The 22,343-nt window shown below is 41.0% G+C and overlaps 1 protein-coding gene across 1 annotated transcript; it reads left to right on the top strand.

Annotated features, from left to right (window-relative positions):
* The first annotated feature begins 2,543 nt into the window (after window positions 1-2,543).
* On the top strand, window positions 2,544-19,253 carry HSF2BP (heat shock transcription factor 2 binding protein). Its single transcript, XM_075262554.1, has 7 exons — window positions 2,544-2,697; window positions 4,134-4,216; window positions 6,287-6,436; window positions 9,181-9,310; window positions 10,137-10,254; window positions 10,340-10,443; window positions 19,051-19,253. Exons 1-7 carry the CDS (start codon window positions 2,544-2,546, stop codon window positions 19,251-19,253), a joined length of 942 nt encoding a protein of 313 aa, XP_075118655.1.
* The last annotated feature ends 3,090 nt before the right edge of the window (window positions 19,254-22,343 follow it).

Below are 22,343 nucleotides of genomic sequence, written 5' to 3'. Positions count from 1 at the left end.
AAGGAGGTTTGAACCCAGAAGAAGGGTCATCCTCAGATGGATACACTGGTGTCATGGAACAAAGATCAACAGATTTGGGTTCTGTATTCAAAAGCGAACCCTGTAGCAATGGGGGATAGCTCCATAAACCGGTCCAGTGATCTGAGTTATGTAGTTCATCCGGTCTCTTTTATCCCAGAGCTCCTGAGAAAATTTTTGGACAAGAAGAGCAGAAGCAACTGGAGTAATGGCCCCACCAGACAGGGCTTTTTCTCACATTATATATTTCAAAAGGCAAATTCTGGAAGTTTCCAGTCCAGAGAGATCTATTCTCCAGATACATCTCTTTCATGTGTGAGGTCACGGTCTACAACTGATGCCTGAAGTTGGGCTATGAAGCCTTTAAAAAAATTAATAAAGAATGTTTTGGTTTTTTTTGCCTCATACATGTTATATTAACATCTTGGATGTCTGCACAAAAACACTCTACTGTCTCAGTATGTAATAGAATATGAACATCTATAGATCTGGGGGCCTCCCTAATGACACAAGACCAGAAGTTGTTCCGTCGATCCTTCAATTGCTGCAAGAAGGCCTAGATTACACTCTTAAGGACCATTTCACAGCCTTCACTGCACAACTACAGTCTGCGTCTCCAGCCATCTTAGAGATTCTTTAAGTAAATCAAAAGTATATAAATCCAGTAAGACATGAGCCAGTCCCAGCAGGTGACTGATGACTGGTCATGACAGTCATAATGGGTTCCCCATGTTAGCCCATTCTTCAAGGAAGCTGGAAAGATACCTCATTAAAAATCTTTTGGTTGCAACTAGGTCAGTCCAGAGGATTAGTGAATTTCAAGTTCTCTGTTCTAGAGATCCAGATCTAGGAGTCGGGGATGACTGTGTGACCATGAGAATATTACCAAAATCGATTTTGTCTACTTACAAGATCAATCAGTAAATAATCTTACCTGTATTGTGGTCTCATCTTGAAAATGACCAACAAAGAGTTTCTACATGCATCGGATGTAAGAGCCATCCTGCCTTATTTACAAGCCTCTTTTTGGGCAGAGCTCAAGGCTGCAAAACCAGCCAATCAACGCCAGCAAGATGGATCAGACTGTACTAGGATCTGCTATGACATCTCAGAATGACCCTTGTTAGAATCTGTGGGTCGCAAGTTCAGAAGTCATTCCATCTATCCTTCAATTGCTACAAGAAGACCTAGAATATAACACTCTGAAGGGCCATTTCACAGCCATCAGCACACAGCTACTTTCAGCTTTCCCAGTCGTCACGTGAGGAGATTCTTTAAGGAAATCATAAATATAAATGCAGTCATAAATAAGCCGGTCCCAGCATGTGACTGATCACTGGTCCCAAAAGTCATAAGAGGTTCCCCATGTGAGCCCATTCTTTAAGCAAGTTGATATCTCATTAAAAACCTTGTCAGCCCAGAGAATTAGTGAATTTCAAGTTCTCTCGTCTAGAGATCCAGGTCTAGGAATTGGCGATGACTCTGTAACCATGAGAACATCAACAGAATTCATACCAATCCTGTGTTCAGGCCTCATCCTGGAAATTAAAAAAAAAACCAAATATTACATACATTAAATGTACGAAAATCCATCCAGCCTTATTTACAAGTTTCATCCATGTTCAGTTAGTTTTTTGGCAGAGCTAAAGGCTGCAAAACCAGCAAATCAACACCTGCAAGATGGATCAGACTCCATTAGGATCTGCTATGACCTCTCAGAACAACCCTCACTGGAATCTGAGGGGGGCGCTCTCTACCTGAGCCATTTCAACATCAGGGCAGAGTTTGGCCAGATACTAATTTACCAAAATATACCAAGTAGCAACATGGTAATCCATTACTGTGGGTTTTTAAAAAAAAATAAAAAAAAACTCTATAGGTTGGACATAATGGCTTCTGAGGGGTTCGGCCTTCAGTCAGGTAGTGTTTAAGGAAGCAACAAATTTCCAGCTCAAATAGTATTGCTTTGTAAGTACCCATGTGTGTACTGCCAATGGACAGACAGGAAAGATGAAAATTACGCTATGAAATTTGCATTTCTTGGAGTCCAGAGGCAGCACAACCTGACCAGCCTATTTGTTGCTTGGGTACCATACTGAGCCTGAGTTCGGCAGTGCTCCTCTTATAGGGCAGCGGTCCTCTTATAGGAGGCGTTAATTATCTAATTAATAATTATTGCTTGTTAACCTGTCTCTTCTAATTGTATCTAGGGGAATAATATCCTGTGTGTACTGCCGATGGACGAACAAGAAATGCACATTTCATAAACTATATACACACGGTATATACAGACACCTGATATTATACAGACTATACCGGAGTGTAACCTGATATTATACAGACTATACCGGGGTGTATTATATGTATATACAGTATATATACCACCCTGGTTTTCTCCTCTCATTCTTTGCTGTAAGTTGGTCTTTTCTCTGCTAAGATTTATTACAGTATATTTCTTCTTTTCCTAAGACGTGTGAGACTTTGATAACAGCTGCCCATGTATATCTACAGTTGGGTTGTCAGCCATGTCTGGGCCTTTGGAGTCAGACTTTCTAGTAGTCAGAAGGCAGGACTTGGAGCGTCTGACCACTGAAGTGATGCAGATGAAAGAATTTCTACCCCGTATCCTGAACCATGACTTGTTGCACAATGTGCAGCGCCTGGAGGTGGCTGAGAGTGGTGAGTTGTATATGGTCTGGTGTACATGCAGTCCAACCCCACAGCCTCTGCACGTCTTCTATAGAATAGCACTCACATGGAGTAGCATGAACAGACCCTATGCTAAATAGGGTCAAATTTACAAGCCAAATATACAGTATGTAGGAGATAGCCAAGATGGTTGTCTATAACATGATGGGAGTCTCATGTTCAAAGTTGTAGTGGATGGGGAAATATGGAGCCTGAACGTCACAAGGTCAGAACATTGTTACCCTTTTACTTGTCAGCGTAGGAGCCTTTTTTTCTATGGTTGCTCTCTCCTGTATCATTAGTGGGGTGTCCTGGTTCTGTCCTGTATCAATGATGGTGGATAGGAGCCTTGTTTCTATGGTTGTTCTGTCCTTTTTCTTTAGTGGGGTACCTTGGCTCTGTCCTGTGTCATCGATGGTGGTTAGGGACAAGCCTCGCACATTCAGATATATATGATGTTTCGGCAAGGCACTTTCGTCAGACACATGTACTACCAGTGGTCACATTGCTTATTACTGTGCCTTTGACCACTGGCAGCACCTGTGTCTGACCAAGGTCTCTGAGTTTTGGTACTGGGTAGATGGATGTGTCTTATGTCTGTGCCCCTGGTGGGTAGATGACCTGCACCTGTATTTTGGATTCTTCCTTTGTCCTTTTGCTACCCAGGTCCAGATTTGGTGCTCAGCCATTTTGATTCCTTGATGATAATAACGATCCGGCATCCAGCAGCTTTATATAAAAACTGTTCAAATTTTATTAATGTCCATATTAAAAAGTGACATACATGCACGTATGGATCACAACATCACTCCATATTCACGGAAGGGAAACACAAACTGACGCGTTTCGGAATATTTTCCTTAGTCGTAGCTGTGTGCCTAACTGAATTCAGTTAGGCACACAGCTACGACTAAGGAAAATATTCCGAAACGCGTCAGTTTGAATTCAGTTAGGCACACAGCTACGACTAAGGAAAATATTCCGAAACGCGTCAGTTTGTGTTTCCCTTCCGTGAATATGGAGTGATGTTGTGATCCATACGTGCATGTATGTCACTTTTTAATATGGACATTAATAAAATTTGAACAGTTTTTATATAAAGCTGCTGGATGCCGGATCGTTTTTATCATCAAGGTTTCATTTGCTGTCAGCACCCCGAGCCGAGGGGTTAATCCGAGCACCGCTGCCATTTTCTTGCTGGGCTGTAAGTAAAACTCTGCTGTACAACTATATAAGCTTTTCTTGGTTAACACCATGGACAATTTTTGATTATTGACTTCTGATTTGTTTCCTACATAATCGAGGGGGCTGTATTTTCCCTTCCCCATACCCTATTTGTTCAGCCATTTTGATTCCTGCCTTGTATTCCGATGTTCTCATGGCCACACTGATTTCTCGCTCTTTCCACTTTTTGGTTTTTTACTTAGCTCTGGAGGAGAAAGAACTGGACATTGAGCATATCAGGGCTCGATTACAGACAGTGCAGAGCGAATGTGTCAGAGCAAAAGAAGTAAGTAAACACCCCAACGAGACCCTTATCATGAAGCACCTTCCAGGCAGTGTGTGGACACTGGGTGTGTATGAGATGTGTTCCTGGTGTCAGGTGTATATGAGATGTGTACCTGGTGTCAGGTGTGTATGAGATGTGTACCTGGTGTCAGGTGTGTATGAGATGTATACCTGGTGTCAGGTGTGTATGAGATGTGTTCCTGGTGTCAGGTATGTATGAGATGTGTACCTGGTGTCAGGTGTGTATGAGATGTGTTCCTGGTGTAAGGTGTGTATGAGATGTGTTCCTGGTGTCAGGTGTGTATGAGATGTGTTCCTGGTGTCAGGTATGTATGAGATGTGTACCTGGTGTCAGGTGTGTATGAGATGTGTACCTGGTGTCAGGTGTGTATGAGATGTGTTCCTGGTGTAAGGTGTGTATGAGATGTGTTCCTGGTGTCAGGTGTGTATGAGATGTGTTCCTGGTGTCAGGTATGTATGAGATGTGTACCTGGTGTCAGGTGTGTATGAGATGTGTACCTGGTGTCAGGTGTGTATGAGATGTATACCTCGTGTCAGGTGTGTATGAGATGTGTTCCTGGTGTCAGGTATGTATGAGATGTGTACCTGGTGTCAGGTGTGTATGAGATGTGTACCTGGTGTCAGGTGTGTATGAGATGTGTACCTGGTGTCAGGTCTGTATAAGATGTGTTCCTGGTGTCAGGTGTGTATGAGATGTGTTCCTGGTGTCAGGTGTGTATGAGGTGTGTACCTGGTGTCAGGTGTGTATGAGATGTGTTCCTGGTGTCAGGTGTGTATGAGATGTGTACCTGGTGTCAGGTGTGTAAGAGATGTGTACCTTGTGTCAGGAGTGTATGAGATGTATACCTGGTGTCAGGTGTGTATGAGATGTATACCTGGCGTCAGGTGTGTATGAGATGTGTACCTGGCGTCAGGTGTGTATGAGATGTGTACCTGGTGTCAGGTGTGTATGAGATGTGTTCCTGGTGTCAGGTGTGTATGAGATGTGTACCTGGTGTCAGGAGTGTATGAGATGTGTACCTGGTGTCAGGTGTGTATGAGATGTGTTCCTGGTGTCAGGTGTGTATGAGATGTGTACCTGGCGTCAGGTGTGTATGAGATGTGTACCTGGTGTCAGGTGTGTATGAGATGTGTTCCTGGTGTCAGGTGTGTATGAGATGTGTACCTGGTGTCAGGAGTGTATGAGATGTGTACCTGGTGTCAGGTGTGTATGAGATGTGTTCCTGGTGTCAGGTGTGTATGAGATGTGTACCTGGTGTCAGGTGTGTATGAGATGTGTTCCTGGTGTCAGGTGTGTATGAGATGTGTTCCTGGTGTCAGGTGTGTATGAGATGTGTACCTGGTGTCAGGTGTGTATGAGATGTATACCTGGTGTCAGGTGTGTATGAGATGTGTACCTGGTGTCAGGTGTGTATGAGATGTATACCTGGTGTCAGGTGTGTATGAGATGTGTTCCTGGTGTCAGGTGTGTATGAGATGTGTACCTGGTGTCAGGTGTGTATGAGATGTGTTCCTGGTGTCAGGTGTGTATGAGATGTGTTCCTGGTGTCAGGTGTGTATGAGATGTATACCTGGTGTCAGGTGTGTATGAGATGTGTACCTGGTGTCAGGTGTGTATGAGATGTGATGAGATGTGTACCTGGTGTCAGGTGTGTATGAGATGTGTTCCTGGTGTCAGGTGTGTATGAGATGTGTTCCTGGTGTCAGGTGTGTATGAGATGTGTTCCTGGTGTCAGGTGTGTATGAGATGTGATGAGATGTGTACCTGGTGTCAGGTGTGTATGAGATGTGTTCCTGGTGTCAGGTGTGTATGAGATGTGTACCTGGTGTCAGGTGTGTATGAGATGTGTACCTGGTGTCAGGTGTGTATGAGATGTATACCTGGTGTCAGGTGTGTATGAGATGTGTACCTGGTGTCAGGTGTGTATGAGATGTGTACCTGGCGTCAGGTGTGTATGAGATGTGTTCCTGGTGTCTGGTGGGCAGTGTGGGTCAGGCACCCTTTTTGTGCTGGGCTTTGGGGCTTTCATTGCTCTCCTTGTCTGTGCAGGAGAATCTGGCTCTGCTCCTCCAGATCTCGGTACTTCGTGAGCAGTCAGCCCAACAGGTTGATTTTTGCACGCAGATGGGGTCCGCTCTGTGCACGCTGCTCTGGGGGGTCTCTAACAGAGAGGAGACAGTGAAGAGCATTCTGGGAATGGTGAGTACTGGAGAGGCGAGTCTGTGCTCACTGGGTGTAATGAGGGAGTGTTGGAGGGTGGAGCCAGATTTACTGTCCAGTTGATGAGGGTCACTTCCAGGCGTCGGGTTGTCAGGCTTGTATAACACCTAGAGTGCCATTGAAGGTGGGAGATTAGTCTCCCCCTCACCTAGAGGAGCGAGGTTATGATAGGAAGATACTTCAGAGAGAGGGCGCTGGTTATACCAGGTGACTACCACTAATCCCCGAGGACTGAATGAGAATATTTCCGATACCTACTTCATGTAATCTTCCTGCTGGTGTCTTAGCTTTTGTAGGGGCTCCCCAATATCCGGTCTGTCTATTTACAGTACGGATAGTTTATATATAGGTGTGATATGTGTGTTGGTATCCTATGCCTTTACCCATATATGCATATGGAGTTTTTGGGTTTTTATAATCTAGGTTCATATGGGTTTTTGTGGAGATGTAGTTATATGAGGGCTCTATGTGTACCTTATATATGTGTATACCTTTATATATGTGCACCATATATATGTGTACTACCTATGGCATACTAATAGAGGCAGGGCCTAGGGTTCATATTCCCAAGGCCGGTGTCTCATCCCTGATCCTTGTGTCTTCTCCGCACCCTAGTGTAAACGAACTGGCCGGATTGTGAAAAGGTCCTTGTGTCCTCTCCACGCCCTAGTGTAGACGAACTGGCTGGATTGTGAGAAGGTCCTTGTGTCTTCTCTGCGCCCTAGTGTATACGGACTGGCTGGATTGTGAGAAGGTCCTTGTGTCTTCTTCGCACCCTAGTGTAGACGGACTGGCCGGATTGTGAGAAGATCCTTGTGTCTTCTCCACGCCCTAGTGTTGATGGACTGGCCGGATTGTGAGAAGATCCTTGTGTCTTCTCCACGCCCTAGTGTTGATGGACTGGCCGGATTGTGAGAAGGTCCTTGTGTCTTCTCCGCACCCTAGTGTAGACGGATTGGCCGGATTGTGAGAAGATCCTTGTGTCTTCTCCACGCCCTAGTGTTGATGGACTGGCCGGATTGTGAGAAGGTCTTTGTGTCTTCTCCGTGGTCTAGTATAGATGAGCAAACTGTGGGAAGAGATTGCTGCCCAATAGGTGTCCACCTGCCATCAACTAAGAAGAAGATGAGACCCCAAAGACTATTATACCCCAAATCACCCCCCCCCCCCCCATACCCACCATTCTCCACCCCAACTCCCAACTCTCCCCCCGCTTTACTTGCTTTGGCAATGCCAAATATCTATTCGGACGTGCCAATAAAGCTTCTTTGATTTGATTTGAGGTCCTTGTGTGTTCTCCATGCTGTATTGTAGTGTCGGAAGAAAATATTGATCCCTGTGGGGTCCTTCTCTGGTGGCCCCACTAACCCTAACTTGTCCATTTCTGATGGTAAGAGGGCCGGCCCTCTCAGAGGTGAGCACACAGACCCAAATGAAGTGCTGCCCCATCTAAGAGACTCTCTATGTGTATTTGGTGAGAATTGATTCTAAACTTGAGTTCTCATAGATCACGAAACCAAGTCTGAAGGATCAATGAAGGCGACGTCAGAAGCACTAAAGGGTATTCCAGTTACCTGTTATTCATGATCTACCCTCAGTAAGAGGTCAGTGGGGGGCCCAACACCCAGGGTCCCTGCTGATCAGCATTTCCCAGAGCACAGCTTAACTGAACAACAACAGTCTGGTGCAAAACTCATACAAGAGAACGAGCAGTGTCACATGCCAGGGCGGGGGGTCTCTCCAGCCTGGTATAGGGCTCAGTGGTTTATTGTCCTTCATTACTAATTATACTCAGAGCAATATTAACACATTGGTGATGTGCCGCCTCAAGATAGAGAGGAAATGGGGTGTATGTGGTAATGTATGGGTTATGTGGGATATATGGGGTATATGGAATATACAGGGATATATGGCGTAACTGGAGAGATATAGGATTTATGGGACTATATTGGGATTTATAGGGTACACATACATATACAGCCACTTAAATATACAGGCTTCTTCTTACTGGGTGCACTCACATATAGAGCCGAGTCTTACACAAAGTACTCACATATACATCTTGTGGTTTACAGGTTGCACTCACGTATAGAGTCCGAGGCTTACACCGTGCACTCACATATAGAGCTTGTGGCTTGCAAGGTGCAGTCACATATAGAGCCCGAGGCTTACACCGTGCACTCACATATAGAGCCCGAGGCTTACAGGGTGCACTCACCTATAGAGTCCGAAGCTTACACAATGCACTCACATATAGAGCCCGAGGCTTACAGGGTCCACTCACTTATAGAGCCCAAGGCTTATAGGGTGCACTTGCATGTACAGTCTGTGGCTTACAGGCTTGCACTTATAGAGCCTGCACTTGTTGGGGTTCACTCACAGACAGAGCCTGCACTCATTGTCTAATGCTAAACAGTCATTCTGAGGGGTCGAGCAATGGTTGAGGAGAAATTATGGAGTTGTCTTGTACCACGTGATGTAAAACTGAAGGATATGACATAATGTGACTGCACTGAGCAGGACAGATGTGATAAACATGCGTAAGTTTGTCCAAGTGTGGGATGGATCTCCACACACAGAGTATAGCGCCACCCTGTAATCTGTATCTGACTAATACTGCACATGACTAGATGTGGTGAAGCAGCGAGTTCCTGACCCCTGTATGTATAGCACCCTCCTGTGGTGATGGTTCTCCTCTCTAGCTCGGGTCTTTTATCTGGCAGGATACAACGGCCGATTTCTTCAGCTTGGCGGGCCAGACGGTGAGCAGTTTTGTGGAGTCACTTGCCGACGGTCAGGATGAGGACTCGGAGGAAAGTCGCTTTGTTCTTGGTCTAGCCGGCACCATCACCAGTGAGTACAGGGGTCTGAGAGGCTAAGCTCAGTGTTCTCATGAGAACATCAAATTGGTGAAACTTTAGGCTCTTCATGTTCTAACCTCTCGACCAAACAAATTTCTGAAGCTGGAAACCAGAGAAAGCATCCATCATTGACTGACAGGTCAGATCTGGAGCGCTCCGGTACCACCTATCCCCAGTGACCTCCAACAGGTCCAGGCCCCTGGTCAGCACAAGAGCAGCCTCAGCTGGACCCCTTAGATGTGACTTCAATGATACCTTTAAAAGGACATATGAAGGATATATTGGGATGTAAGGCAGGATGACCCGCGGAGGTTAGAAACAGGGTCGGATCTAAAGTTGTGGTATAGTGTGAGAATAGGCCCTTGGGTGGAAGTGAGAATCTACTAATAAAGGGGGACACGAGAACTTCCTTGGGCCGTCCTCTTATTTCAGGGACTATCTCAGTTTGCGCATTATGTTTAGTGGGTATTCTCTTATCTGAAACTCACATGGCTAAACATGGAGGGCAGCAGTCTTGCTCTTTAGTGCCTCAACACCACTTTAGAGCCCACACTTAAGTCTTACCTGAGCTAATATTACTTCTACTGATCTGCAGGTATCTGGGGCAGCCATGGACACCACATGTATATGATATACTGTACAGGGAGCACCTTATTGGGCGCACATATGGGGCTATAAACACAGGCGTGTAGGTGTGTAATACACAGAAGGATACAGTGTTATCAGCCCTGATAACTACTCTACATTAGAGTGACACAGGTTCTCCTGGTGGTGGCTGCCAGTCCTAGTCACCGGCCTATTCCAATATTTTCTTCAAGATGTGGCAGCTGTACCTTGTGGACGGGATTTCCTGATGTCTTCCTGCAGGGATCTAATGGAGAAGTGGATCTATCTCTTAGGACAGATTCGATCAGGGAGCTGCAGCCGCCTCAAAGTGTGAGTGACAACTCTGTATAGATGATATATCACAGCTGGATGGAGATATTTACATACAGGGTAATCTTTAATGTTTTTCCGGTAGACTTATCCTGATGTCTCTGTACAATGTCTCCATTCATCGTGAAGGTCTCATCTGGATGAGTCAGTACATGGGACTCATGTCTCAGCTCCGGCAACTTCTAACTGGTGAGGGTTTGGAATGGGATTGTATTGTCCCCCAATAATGTCCTCAGGATATCTATGATCACATTCACAGCATAGCCATAATGCAGCTATTGAGTGACCCCCTGATAAAGGTGTGTGGGGTGATGGTGTCTGGTGTGGTCCCCCAAGTATCCCTATCTCCATATGGCTAATATTTCCTGGTACTATTTAATAGTTATGACTTTGTCTTTGATGATTTACATATCATGTGTGTAATTCCTGAACAGTCTGTCTGATATTCTGCAGATATACACAGTCCAGTCACATTAATGTGACCACCTGTCAAAATCCAGAATAACACCTTTGGCAGAGCGGACCGCTGCGAGACGCAGGAAGAGAGGGGATGTTGTGATGATGGTCAATGGGATGTTGAGCCATGCCGACTCCAGTGCCGTGGCCAGTTACACGAGGTTACGTGGTTTAGTATCCATGGCGGGAACAACCCGATCGAGGTGTCCCGCAGATTCTAGATTGGGTTCAAGTCCGGGGAATTTGCTGGCCAAGGGAGTACGGTAAACTCATCCTGGTGCTCCTCCAACCACGCACGTACACTGCGAGCTTTATGACACGTCACATTGTCCTGCTGGTAGATGCCATCATCCTGAGGAAAAATATTTTGCACTAGCTTTTACCCGCGACTTCGTCTGCGGTGAGTTGAGTATTGGGCGGACACAGACGTGTGAAACTGTAAAAGTGCTTTAAAAAGTTTGGTGGGCTAGCAAATGTGATTTGATGTGTTATATTGTGTATGTTGTGATACAGACAATGTGATGTGTTATACAGCCTGTGTACAGGAGTATATATGTATCAGGCACTGTATATAGCAGTGATAGGAGATACATGTAATTATATAGTATATACAGCCTGTGTACAGGAGTATATATGTATCAGGTACTGTATATAGCAGTGATAGGAGATACATGTAATTATATAGTATATACAGCCTGTGTACAGGAGTATATATGTATCAGGTACTGTATATAGCAGTGATAGGAGATACATGTAATTATATAGTATATACAGCCTGTGTACAGGAGTATATATGTATCAGGTACTGTATATAGCAGTGATAGGTAATACATGTAATTATATAGTATATACAGTCTGTGTACAGGAGTATATATGTATCAGGCACTGTATATAGCAGTGATAGGAGATACATGTAATATATAGTATATACAGTCTGTTTACAGGAGTATATATGTATCAGGCACTGTATATAGCAGTGATAGGTAATACATGTAATATATAGTATATACAGTCTGTGTACAGGAGTATATATGTATCAGGCACTGTATATAGCAGTGATAGGAGATACATGTAATATATAGTATATACAGCCTGTGTACAGGAGTATATATGTATCAGGCACTGTATATAGCAGTGATAGGTAATACATGTAATATATAGTATATACAGCCTGTGTACAGGAGTATATATGTATCAGGTACTGTATATAGCAGTGATAGGAGATACATGTAATATATAGTGTATACAGCCTGTGTACAGGAGTATATATGTATCAGGTACTGTATATAGCAGTGATAGGAGATACATGTAATATATAGTATATACAGCCTGTGTACAGGAGTATATATGTATCAGGTACTGTATATAGCAGTGATAGGAGATACATGTAATATATAGTATATACAGCCTGTGTATAGGAGTATATATGTATCAGGTACTGTATATAGCAGTGATAGGAGATACATGTAATTATATAGTATATACAGCCTGTGTACAGGAGTATATATGTATCAGGTACTGTATATAGCAGTGATAGGAGATACATGTAATTATATAGTATATACAGCCTGTGTACAGGAGTATATATGTATCAGGTGCTGTATATAGCAGTGATAGGAGATACATGTAATATATAGTATATACAGCCTGTGTACAGGAGTATATATGTATCAGGTACTGTATATAGCAGTGATAGGAGATACATGTAATATATAGTATATACAGCCTGTGTACAGGAGTATATATGTATCAGGCACTGTATATAGCAGTGATAGGAGATACATGTAATTATATAGTATATACAGCCTGTGTATAGGAGTATATATGTATCAGGTACTGTATATAGCAGTGATAGGAGATACATGTAATTATATAGTATATACAGCCTGTGTACAGGAGTATATATGTATCAGGTACTGTATATAGCAGTGATAGGAGATACATGTAATTATATAGTATATACAGCCTGTGTACAGGAGTATATATGTATCAGGTACTGTATATAGCAGTGATAGGAGATACATGTAATTATATAGTATATACAGCCTGTGTATAGGAGTATATATGTATCAGGTGCTGTATATAGCAGTGATAGGAGATACATGTAATATATAGTATATACAGCCTGTGTACAGGAGTATATATGTATCAGGCACTGTATATAGCAGTGATAGGTAATACATGTAATTATATAGTATATACAGCCTGTGTACAGGAGTATATATGTATCAGGTACTGTATATAGCAGTGATAGGAGATACATGTAATATATAGTATATACAGCCTGTGTACAGGAGTATATATGTATCAGGTACTGTATATAGCAGTGATAGGAGATACATGTAATTATATAGTATATACAGCCTGTGTATAGGAGTATATATGTATCAGGTACTGTATATAGCAGTGATAGGAGATACATGTAATTATATAGTATATACAGCCTGTGTACAGGAGTATATATGTATCAGGTACTGTATATAGCAGTGATAGGAGATACATGTAATTATATAGTATATACAGCCTGTGTACAGGAGTATATATGTATCAGGTACTGTATATAGCAGTGATAGGTAATACATGTAATATATAGTATATACAGCCTGTGTACAGGAGTATATATGTATCAGGTACTGTATATAGCAGTGATAGGAGATACATGTAATATATAGTATATACAGCCTGTGTACAGGAGTATATATGTATCAGGTACTGTATATAGCAGTGATAGGAGATACATGTAATATATAGTATATACAGCCTGTGTATAGGAGTATATATGTATCAGGTACTGTATATAGCAGTGATAGGAGATACATGTAATTATATAGTATATACAGCCTGTGTACAGGAGTATATATGTATCAGGTACTGTATATAGCAGTGATAGGAGATACATGTAATTATATAGTATATACAGCCTGTGTACAGGAGTATATATGTATCAGGTGCTGTATATAGCAGTGATAGGAGATACATGTAATATATAGTATATACAGCCTGTGTACAGGAGTATATATGTATCAGGTACTGTATATAGCAGTGATAGGAGATACATGTAATATATAGTATATACAGCCTGTGTACAGGAGTATATATGTATCAGGCACTGTATATAGCAGTGATAGGAGATACATGTAATTATATAGTATATACAGCCTGTGTATAGGAGTATATATGTATCAGGTACTGTATATAGCAGTGATAGGAGATACATGTAATTATATAGTATATACAGCCTGTGTACAGGAGTATATATGTATCAGGTACTGTATATAGCAGTGACAGGAGATACATGTAATTATATAGTATATACAGCCTGTGTACAGGAGTATATATGTATCAGGTACTGTATATAGCAGTGATAGGTAATACATGTAATTATATAGTATATACAGTCTGTGTACAGGAGTATATATGTATCAGGCACTGTATATAGCAGTGATAGGAGATACATGTAATATATAGTATATACAGTCTGTGTACAGGAGTATATATGTATCAGGCACTGTATATAGCAGTGATAGGAGATACATGTAATATATAGTATATACAGCCTGTGTACAGGAGTATATATGTATCAGGCACTGTATATAGCAGTGATAGGAGATACATGTAATATATAGTATATACAGCCTGTGTACAGGAGTATATATGTATCAGGCACTGTATATAGCAGTGATAGGTAATACATGTAATATATAGTATATACAGCCTGTGTACAGGAGTATATATGTATCAGGTACTGTATATAGCAGTGATAGGAGATACATGTAATATATAGTGTATACAGCCTGTGTACAGGAGTATATATGTATCAGGTACTGTATATAGCAGTGATAGGAGATACATGTAATATATAGTATATACAGCCTGTGTACAGGAGTATATATGTATCAGGTACTGTATATAGCAGTGATAGGAGATACATGTAATATATAGTGTATACAGCCTGTGTACAGGAGTATATATGTATCAGGTACTGTATATAGCAGTGATAGGAGATACATGTAATATATAGTATATACAGCCTGTGTACAGGAGTATATATGTATCAGGTACTGTATATAGCAGTGATAGGAGATACATGTAATATATAGTATATACAGCCTGTGTATAGGAGTATATATGTATCAGGTACTGTATATAGCAGTGATAGGAGATACATGTAATTATATAGTATATACAGCCTGTGTACAGGAGTATATATGTATCAGGTGCTGTATATAGCAGTGATAGGAGATACATGTAATATATAGTATATACAGCCTGTGTACAGGAGTATATATGTATCAGGTACTGTATATAGCAGTGATAGGAGATACATGTAATATATAGTATATACAGCCTGTGTACAGGAGTATATATGTATCAGGCACTGTATATAGCAGTGATAGGAGATACATGTAATTATATAGTATATACAGCCTGTGTATAGGAGTATATATGTATCAGGTACTGTATATAGCAGTGATAGGAGATACATGTTATTATATAGTATATACAGCCTGTGTACAGGAGTATATATGTATCAGGTACTGTATATAGCAGTGATAGGAGATACATGTAATTATATAGTATATACAGCCTGTGTACAGGAGTATATATGTATCAGGTACTGTATATAGCAGTGATAGGAGATACATGTAATTATATAGTATATACAGCCTGTGTATAGGAGTATATATGTATCAGGTGCTGTATATAGCAGTGATAGGAGATACATGTAATATATAGTATATACAGCCTGTGTACAGGAGTATATATGTATCAGGCACTGTATATAGCAGTGATAGGTAATACATGTAATTATATAGTATATACAGCCTGTGTACAGGAGTATATATGTATCAGGTACTGTATATAGCAGTGATAGGAGATACATGTAATATATAGTATATACAGCCTGTGTACAGGAGTATATATGTATCAGGTACTGTATATAGCAGTGATAGGAGATACATGTAATTATATAGTATATACAGCCTGTGTACAGGAGTATATATGTATCAGGTACTGTATATAGCAGTGATAGGAGATACATGTAATTATATAGTATATACAGCCTGTGTACAGGAGTATATATGTATCAGGTACTGTATATAGCAGTGATAGGTAATACATGTAATATATAGTATATACAGCCTGTGTACAGGAGTATATATGTATCAGGTACTGTATATAGCAGTGATAGGAGATACATGTAATATATAGTATATACAGCCTGTGTACAGGAGTATATATGTATCAGGTACTGTATATAGCAGTGATAGGAGATACATGTAATTATATAGTATATACAGCCTGTGTACAGGAGTATATATGTATCAGGCACTGTATATAGCAGTGATAGGTAATACATGTAATATATAGTATATACAGCCTGTGTACAGGAGTATATATGTATCAGGCACTGTATATAGCAGTGATAGGTAATACATGTAATATATAGTATATACAGCCTGTGTACAGGAATATATATGTATCAGGTACTGTATATAGCAGTGATAGGAGATACATGTAATATATAGTATATACAGCCTGTGTACAGGAGTATATATGTATCAGGCACTGTATATAGCAGTGATAGGTAATACATGTAATATATAGTATATACAGCCTGTGTACAGGAGTATATATGTATCAGGTACTGTATATAGCAGTGATAGGAGATACATGTAATTATATAGTATATACAGCCTGTGTACAGGAGTATATATGTATCAGGTACTGTATATAGCAGTGATAGGAGATACATGTAATTATATAGTATATACAGCCTGTGTACAGGAGTATATATGTATCAGGTACTGTATATAGCAGTGATAGGTAATACATGTAATATATAGTATATACAGCCTGTGTACAGGAGTATATATGTATCAGGTACTGTATATAGCAGTGATAGGAGATACATGTAATATATAGTATATACAGCCTGTGTACAGGAGTATATATGTATCAGGTACTGTATATAGCAGTGATAGGAGATACATGTAATTATATAGTATATACAGCCTGTGTACAGGAGTATATATGTATCAGGCACTGTATATAGCAGTGATAGGTAATACATGTAATATATAGTATATACAGCCTGTGTACAGGAGTATATATGTATCAGGCACTGTATATAGCAGTGATAGGAGATACATGTAATTATATAGTATATACAGCCTGTGTATAGGAGTATATATGTATCAGGTACTGTATATAGCAGTGATAGGTAATACATGTAATATATAGTATATACAGCCTGTGTACAGGAGTATATATGTATCAGGTACTGTATATAGCAGTGATAGGAGATACATGTAATTATATAGTATATACAGCCTGTGTACAAGAGTATATATGTATCAGGCACTGTATATAGCAGTGATAGGTAATACATGTAATATATAGTATATACAGCCTGTGTACAGGAGTATATATGTATCAGGTACTGTATATAGCAGTGATAGGAGATACATGTAATTATATAGTATATACAGCCTGTGTACAGGAGTATATATGTATCAGGCACTGTATATAGCAGTGATAGATAATACATGTAATTATATAGTATATACAGTCTGTGTACAGGAGTATATATGTATCAGGTACTGTATATAGCAGTGATAGATAATACATGTAATTATATAGTATATACAGTCTGTGTACAGGGGTATATATGTATCAGGTGCTGTATATAGCAGTGATAGGAGATGCATGTAATTATATAGTATATACAGCCTGTGTACAGGAGTATATATGTATCAGGCACTGTATATAGCAGTGATAGGAGATACATGTAATTACAATGTGATGTGTTGTATTGTGTATGTATAGTGGAAAGCTATATGTAAATGTAAGTGAGTAGAGTGAGGGCTACTCCTGAGGTGACAGTAAGGAGTGTGCAGGCAGGTTGAGGCAGGAAATGCCAGGCAGTGTGTGTGAGTCTATAGCTGGGGCTAGGAGTCCTGCTTTTGTGAGTCTCCTGCTAGGAAGCCATGTTGTTTAGTGGCACCAAAAGTAGCCTGTGACTCAATCCTGAGGGAAAACTATGTTTGTGGAAAATTGCACGCAAATCCGTCCAGGCGTTTTAGCGTGATTGAGGAACAAACATCCAAACTCCCAAACATCCAAACACACAAACTTTCACATTTATAATATTAGTAGGATGTAGGGGTGAACATGGTCCACAAGGATAGATACATACTTGTGTTGGTCCATCGTGCCTTCCACAATGATGAGTGCACCCAGATGCCTGATGACACGTGGCTTCTGCCATTGGTTATTTAATGTTGACGTCAAAATTAGGCGGTGGTCACATTAATATGACTGGACTGTGTATACGTTACTGTACAGACAAAGCATTGTAATCTCTCTGTATCATAAATACCCTGAGGTCACAGATACTGCATTGTTGGGTTTATATACAATATATAGTGTTTCTTGTGATCCTATTCCACCCATGCTATGTACTATGACTCTTGTTGCGGGCAGCAGCTCTGTCAGACACCCTCTTTCGTCTGTACGACTGGTCTATGTATATTATCTTATCTTTTATTGTATTTTGTCATGTCAAGGAGACTTCATGGATACTCTTCCATCTCCCTTTCTAGTTTTATATCCCTTTAAATGTTTGTGTTATATGTGGACTATTTCCATAGAGGTAAATAGGAATTACAGGAAAACATCAGGGATATTATCGGGGACATTATCAAGGCGATAGATATCACTCACACTACACACGTCCCACTGTATTGGCCCATAATTACATTTTGGGTTCATGTTTTGGTTCTAAATAGAAATTAGGTCTTATTTTAGGGTGAAATATAGATTTCTTCTTGTGATCATTTCTATGTGGCTGGGACATAAGATTATATTCATTCTAGATGGTGCAAGCCATTGTCTCCAAGCTTTTCTGATGCTCTATGAGTTCTTAGATTAGGGTGACTTTAATCACTCATAGCAGACAACCCTACAAATGTCTGGTACCCACATTGTATCATCGTTGAGGCCCATTATTTGTCTTCCAGGTCATCAGCTCGTGATAGAGAGGCTTTTCTCATGGTCTGTGAGGCCTTGGTTTAGGATTTACAGCAGAGAACCCTGCTGAACGTCTGGTTTTAGTATCTTAGGATGTCCCATGAGTCTTTTTCCTGGTCATCAGCCTTACGATAGACTAGGAGAGGAGCTGCTATTGCGGGAAGGGGTTGTCAAGCTTTCCCAGATTCCTAAATGTGATGTGATCTTCCTTCCTTAGATTTGTTAGTCCTGTGGTCCGGAGTTCTAGAAGGTACTTGCTCTACATTAGATGTGTCCAGGTGGGAATGACCTGTCTCTTCCTCCTAGATCCTGATAATGAAGTCTGTCTTCACACTCTACGTCTCATCCAGTCTTTGGTTCTCGAGACGGACGTCCTACACATGTTATGGGAAGAACTCCAGGAGTGTCTGCCTCGCATGACAGAGCTCTCCCATACAGCCAACTCCGAAGTGCAGACCATGGCTGCGGAGCTAGTAGAGGAGCTGAGGGGTCCAATGGTGAACACTTAGTCTATCTGTCATGAGATCTTCTCAATTGAAATGTTACAGGCAAATTAAGTTATTGTATGGTTATATGCATGGAATATACTTTCAGTTATTTTGTCATTAACATGGTGCTGTGATGTCACTCCCAGATGGTGTCATAATTCTTGGCTGTGATGTCACTACCAGATGATGTAACATTCCCAGGCTGTGTTGTCAGTATGGCATGATGTATCATTTATAAACTGGAAAGTCATTACCAGTTGATTGTGTTATGAAGTCACATTGCTCAGTTATGATGTCACCTGCACGTCAGCTGACATTTCACCAATACATGTTGTCGATTCCTTGACTGTCATATCTATGACAACTGTCGTGCTAGTGCCATCACAGCGGATGGATCAACAACTTCTGCTTGTGAAATCACAAGCAAGGAATGAACAACCTGTGCTGGTGATCTCACAGCTGATGAACCAATAACGTGCTGGTGACATCACAACCATGGAACATGAGAACATGTACTGATTATATCCCATCTGAATAAACTACAACTTGTGCTAGTGACATTATAGCTGAGAAATTCGCAAGTTGTAGGTTCCTCACCTGTGACACATTATTGGTTCCTCAACTGGGATGTCCTCTCTACACGTTGTCAGTCCTTCAGCTGGGATGTCCTCTCTACACGTTGCAGCTCACGGATAGGGCAGATCTCTTCATGACCCAATCCATTATCTAGTAGACTATTTATGGGAGCAATTGTCTTACAATTATAAATTCTTACAATTGTCAGGACGCAATTTCAGCTTTATCATGGATATAGCGGGTGTACTACCATTATTTTGCACTGGAATCAGATTGGGGCTCGAAGGGATTTCCTGGTATTTATCCTATAACCCCTGTGCAGGTCAGACATTGCCTAAGTTACTATCATATGGGTAATCTCCTTTAGTAACAGCTGACATGACACTAGCTGGTGACATGGTTCAGAATTACTAGGTAGTAGCACAGTAGCTCAGTGGTTAGCACTGCAGCTTTGCAGCACTTGAGTCCTAGGTTCAAATCCTGCCAAGGGCAACATCTGCAAGGAGTTTGTATGTTCTCCCCGTGTTTGCGTGGGTTTCCTCCGGGTACTCCGGTTTCCTCCCAAAGACATACTGACAGGGAATGTAGATTGTGAGCCCTATGTGGGACAGTAACTGACAATATCTGTAAAGCGCTGCGGAATATGATGGCGCTATATAAGTAAGCATAATAAATAATGTCAGACAGGCAGAATTCAGGAAATGCAGTCGGAAGGTCAGTGCAGGTAAAGTAGAGAATATGTCAGAAAACAAGCTGGTCAGCACCGGAACAAACAGAAAAGCAACTCCCAAACTACAGGCCGTACCATGACTCTCAAACTACAGGCCGTATTAACTCATAACATAGCATATATTAACCCATAACATATATGACCCCATAACATTCACACACGGACAAAATTGCTGCTACCCCTCGTTAAATGAAAGAAAAACCCACAATGGTCACAGAAATAACTTGAATCCGGCAAAAGTAATAGTAAATAAAAATTGTTGACAAGCCACAAAGATTCTGGGAGACAAAACTCGAACTTTTTTTGGCAAGGCACATCAGCTCTAAGGTCACAGACAGAAAAATGAAGCCTATCTTGAAAAGGACACTATCCCTACTGTGACACATGGAGGAGGCTTTGTTATGTTTTGGGGCTGCTTTGCTGCATCTGGTACAGGGTGTCTTGAATCTGTGCAGGGTACAATGAAATCTCAAGACTATCAAGGGATTCTAGAGAGAAATGTGCTGTCCAGAGTCAGAAGGATTGGTCTCAGTCACAGGTCATGGGTCTTGTAACAGGATAATGACCCAAAACACACAACTAAAAACACCCAAGAATGGCTAACAGCAAAATTTTGGACTATTCTGAAGTGGCTTCTATGCGCCTGGACCTAAATCCTATTGAGCATCTTTGGAAGGAGCTGAAACATGGCGTCTGGAAAAGGCCAAACCCGAGACAACTGGAGCAGTTTGCTCATGAGGAGGCCAAAATCCCTGCTGAGAGGGGCAGAAGTCTCATTGACAGTTACAGGAATCGTCTGATCGCAGCGATTGCCTCAAAAGGTTGTGTAACAAAATAATAAGTTACTGAACCATTTCTGTCCAGGCCGTGTCGTGAGGTTTATTTTGCAATAATACAACAACATAAAAAAAACAAATGGCAAAGTCAAATAATACTAAGTAATAGCCTGAAAAATAAAGTGATATTAAATAAAACCTTTAATACAGCAGAAACTCTAAAAATACAAACTACACAAGATGTAATATTGCTGTATATGGACTCACCATGTCCGGAGATCACGGGATTAGCATTATCCAACAGGAAGTGATTGTTGATCATGTGATAAGACAAATAGTAATATAAAAACAGCAAATTGACGGATATTGATGATATAGGTGAGTACCGACATGTCCACGAAGAAGATATCTGTGTGTGAACCACACCAACCATATACAGAAGACAAAGACATATCCAATTAGAAATAATCATTATGTACACATCATATAAGGACAAACACAGGACAGATCACAAAATCTCAATATGTCAACAAGTTGTAACAGTCACATAGCAATACAAATAAGCCAAGTCTGTTTTACTGTAAAGACCATCTGGAGATCGTGTCCCCAATTTCAATAAGCCTCGTGAGCAGCGATCTTAGTCAATCACCATGTTCAATAGCACAGAATGTAAAATCCCAGAATCTCCATTATGCGAACATATAAAGTGCTTATAACATTGGATACGTTCTCATATTATTCTAATGGGTCATATATCCAGCCCATATACATGAAATGGCAGGTCGTACAATGATATCACCCACATGGCGACAATTACAGTCTAAACACTTCTATATGGTGTGCGGAAGGTAGCTCGGTAGCAGCAATGATGTGGACTCAACCAGTCAGAGACAAGGACACAAAATCTGGTGCAAACAGGTTTATTTAGAATAAACAGCAAAATAAATAAACCTTCACTTCAGGTACAAAATAAAATACAGCCTTAACTTCAGGCAAAAATGTCAAACAAAACCCTGCTCGTCCGAGCGC

The sequence above is a fragment of the Leptodactylus fuscus genome, chromosome 2 (assembly GCF_031893055.1).
Source record: "Leptodactylus fuscus isolate aLepFus1 chromosome 2, aLepFus1.hap2, whole genome shotgun sequence".
Taxonomy (NCBI): domain Eukaryota; kingdom Metazoa; phylum Chordata; class Amphibia; order Anura; family Leptodactylidae; genus Leptodactylus; species Leptodactylus fuscus.
This window is presented reverse-complemented; position numbering and strand designations above follow the sequence as displayed.

Bases quoted from the DNA above. Each gene is read 5' to 3' on its own strand.
- HSF2BP (XM_075262554.1), top strand. From the start codon at position 2,544: ATGTCTGGGCCTTTGGAGTCAGACTTTCTAGTAGTCAGAAGGCAGGAC. The intron at 4,217-6,286 runs GTAAGTAAACAC...TTGTCTGTGCAG, and splicing joins AATGTGTCAGAGCAAAAGAA to GAGAATCTGGCTCTGCTCCT. The intron at 10,255-10,339 runs GTGAGTGACAAC...TTTTTCCGGTAG, and splicing joins AGCTGCAGCCGCCTCAAAGT to ACTTATCCTGATGTCTCTGT.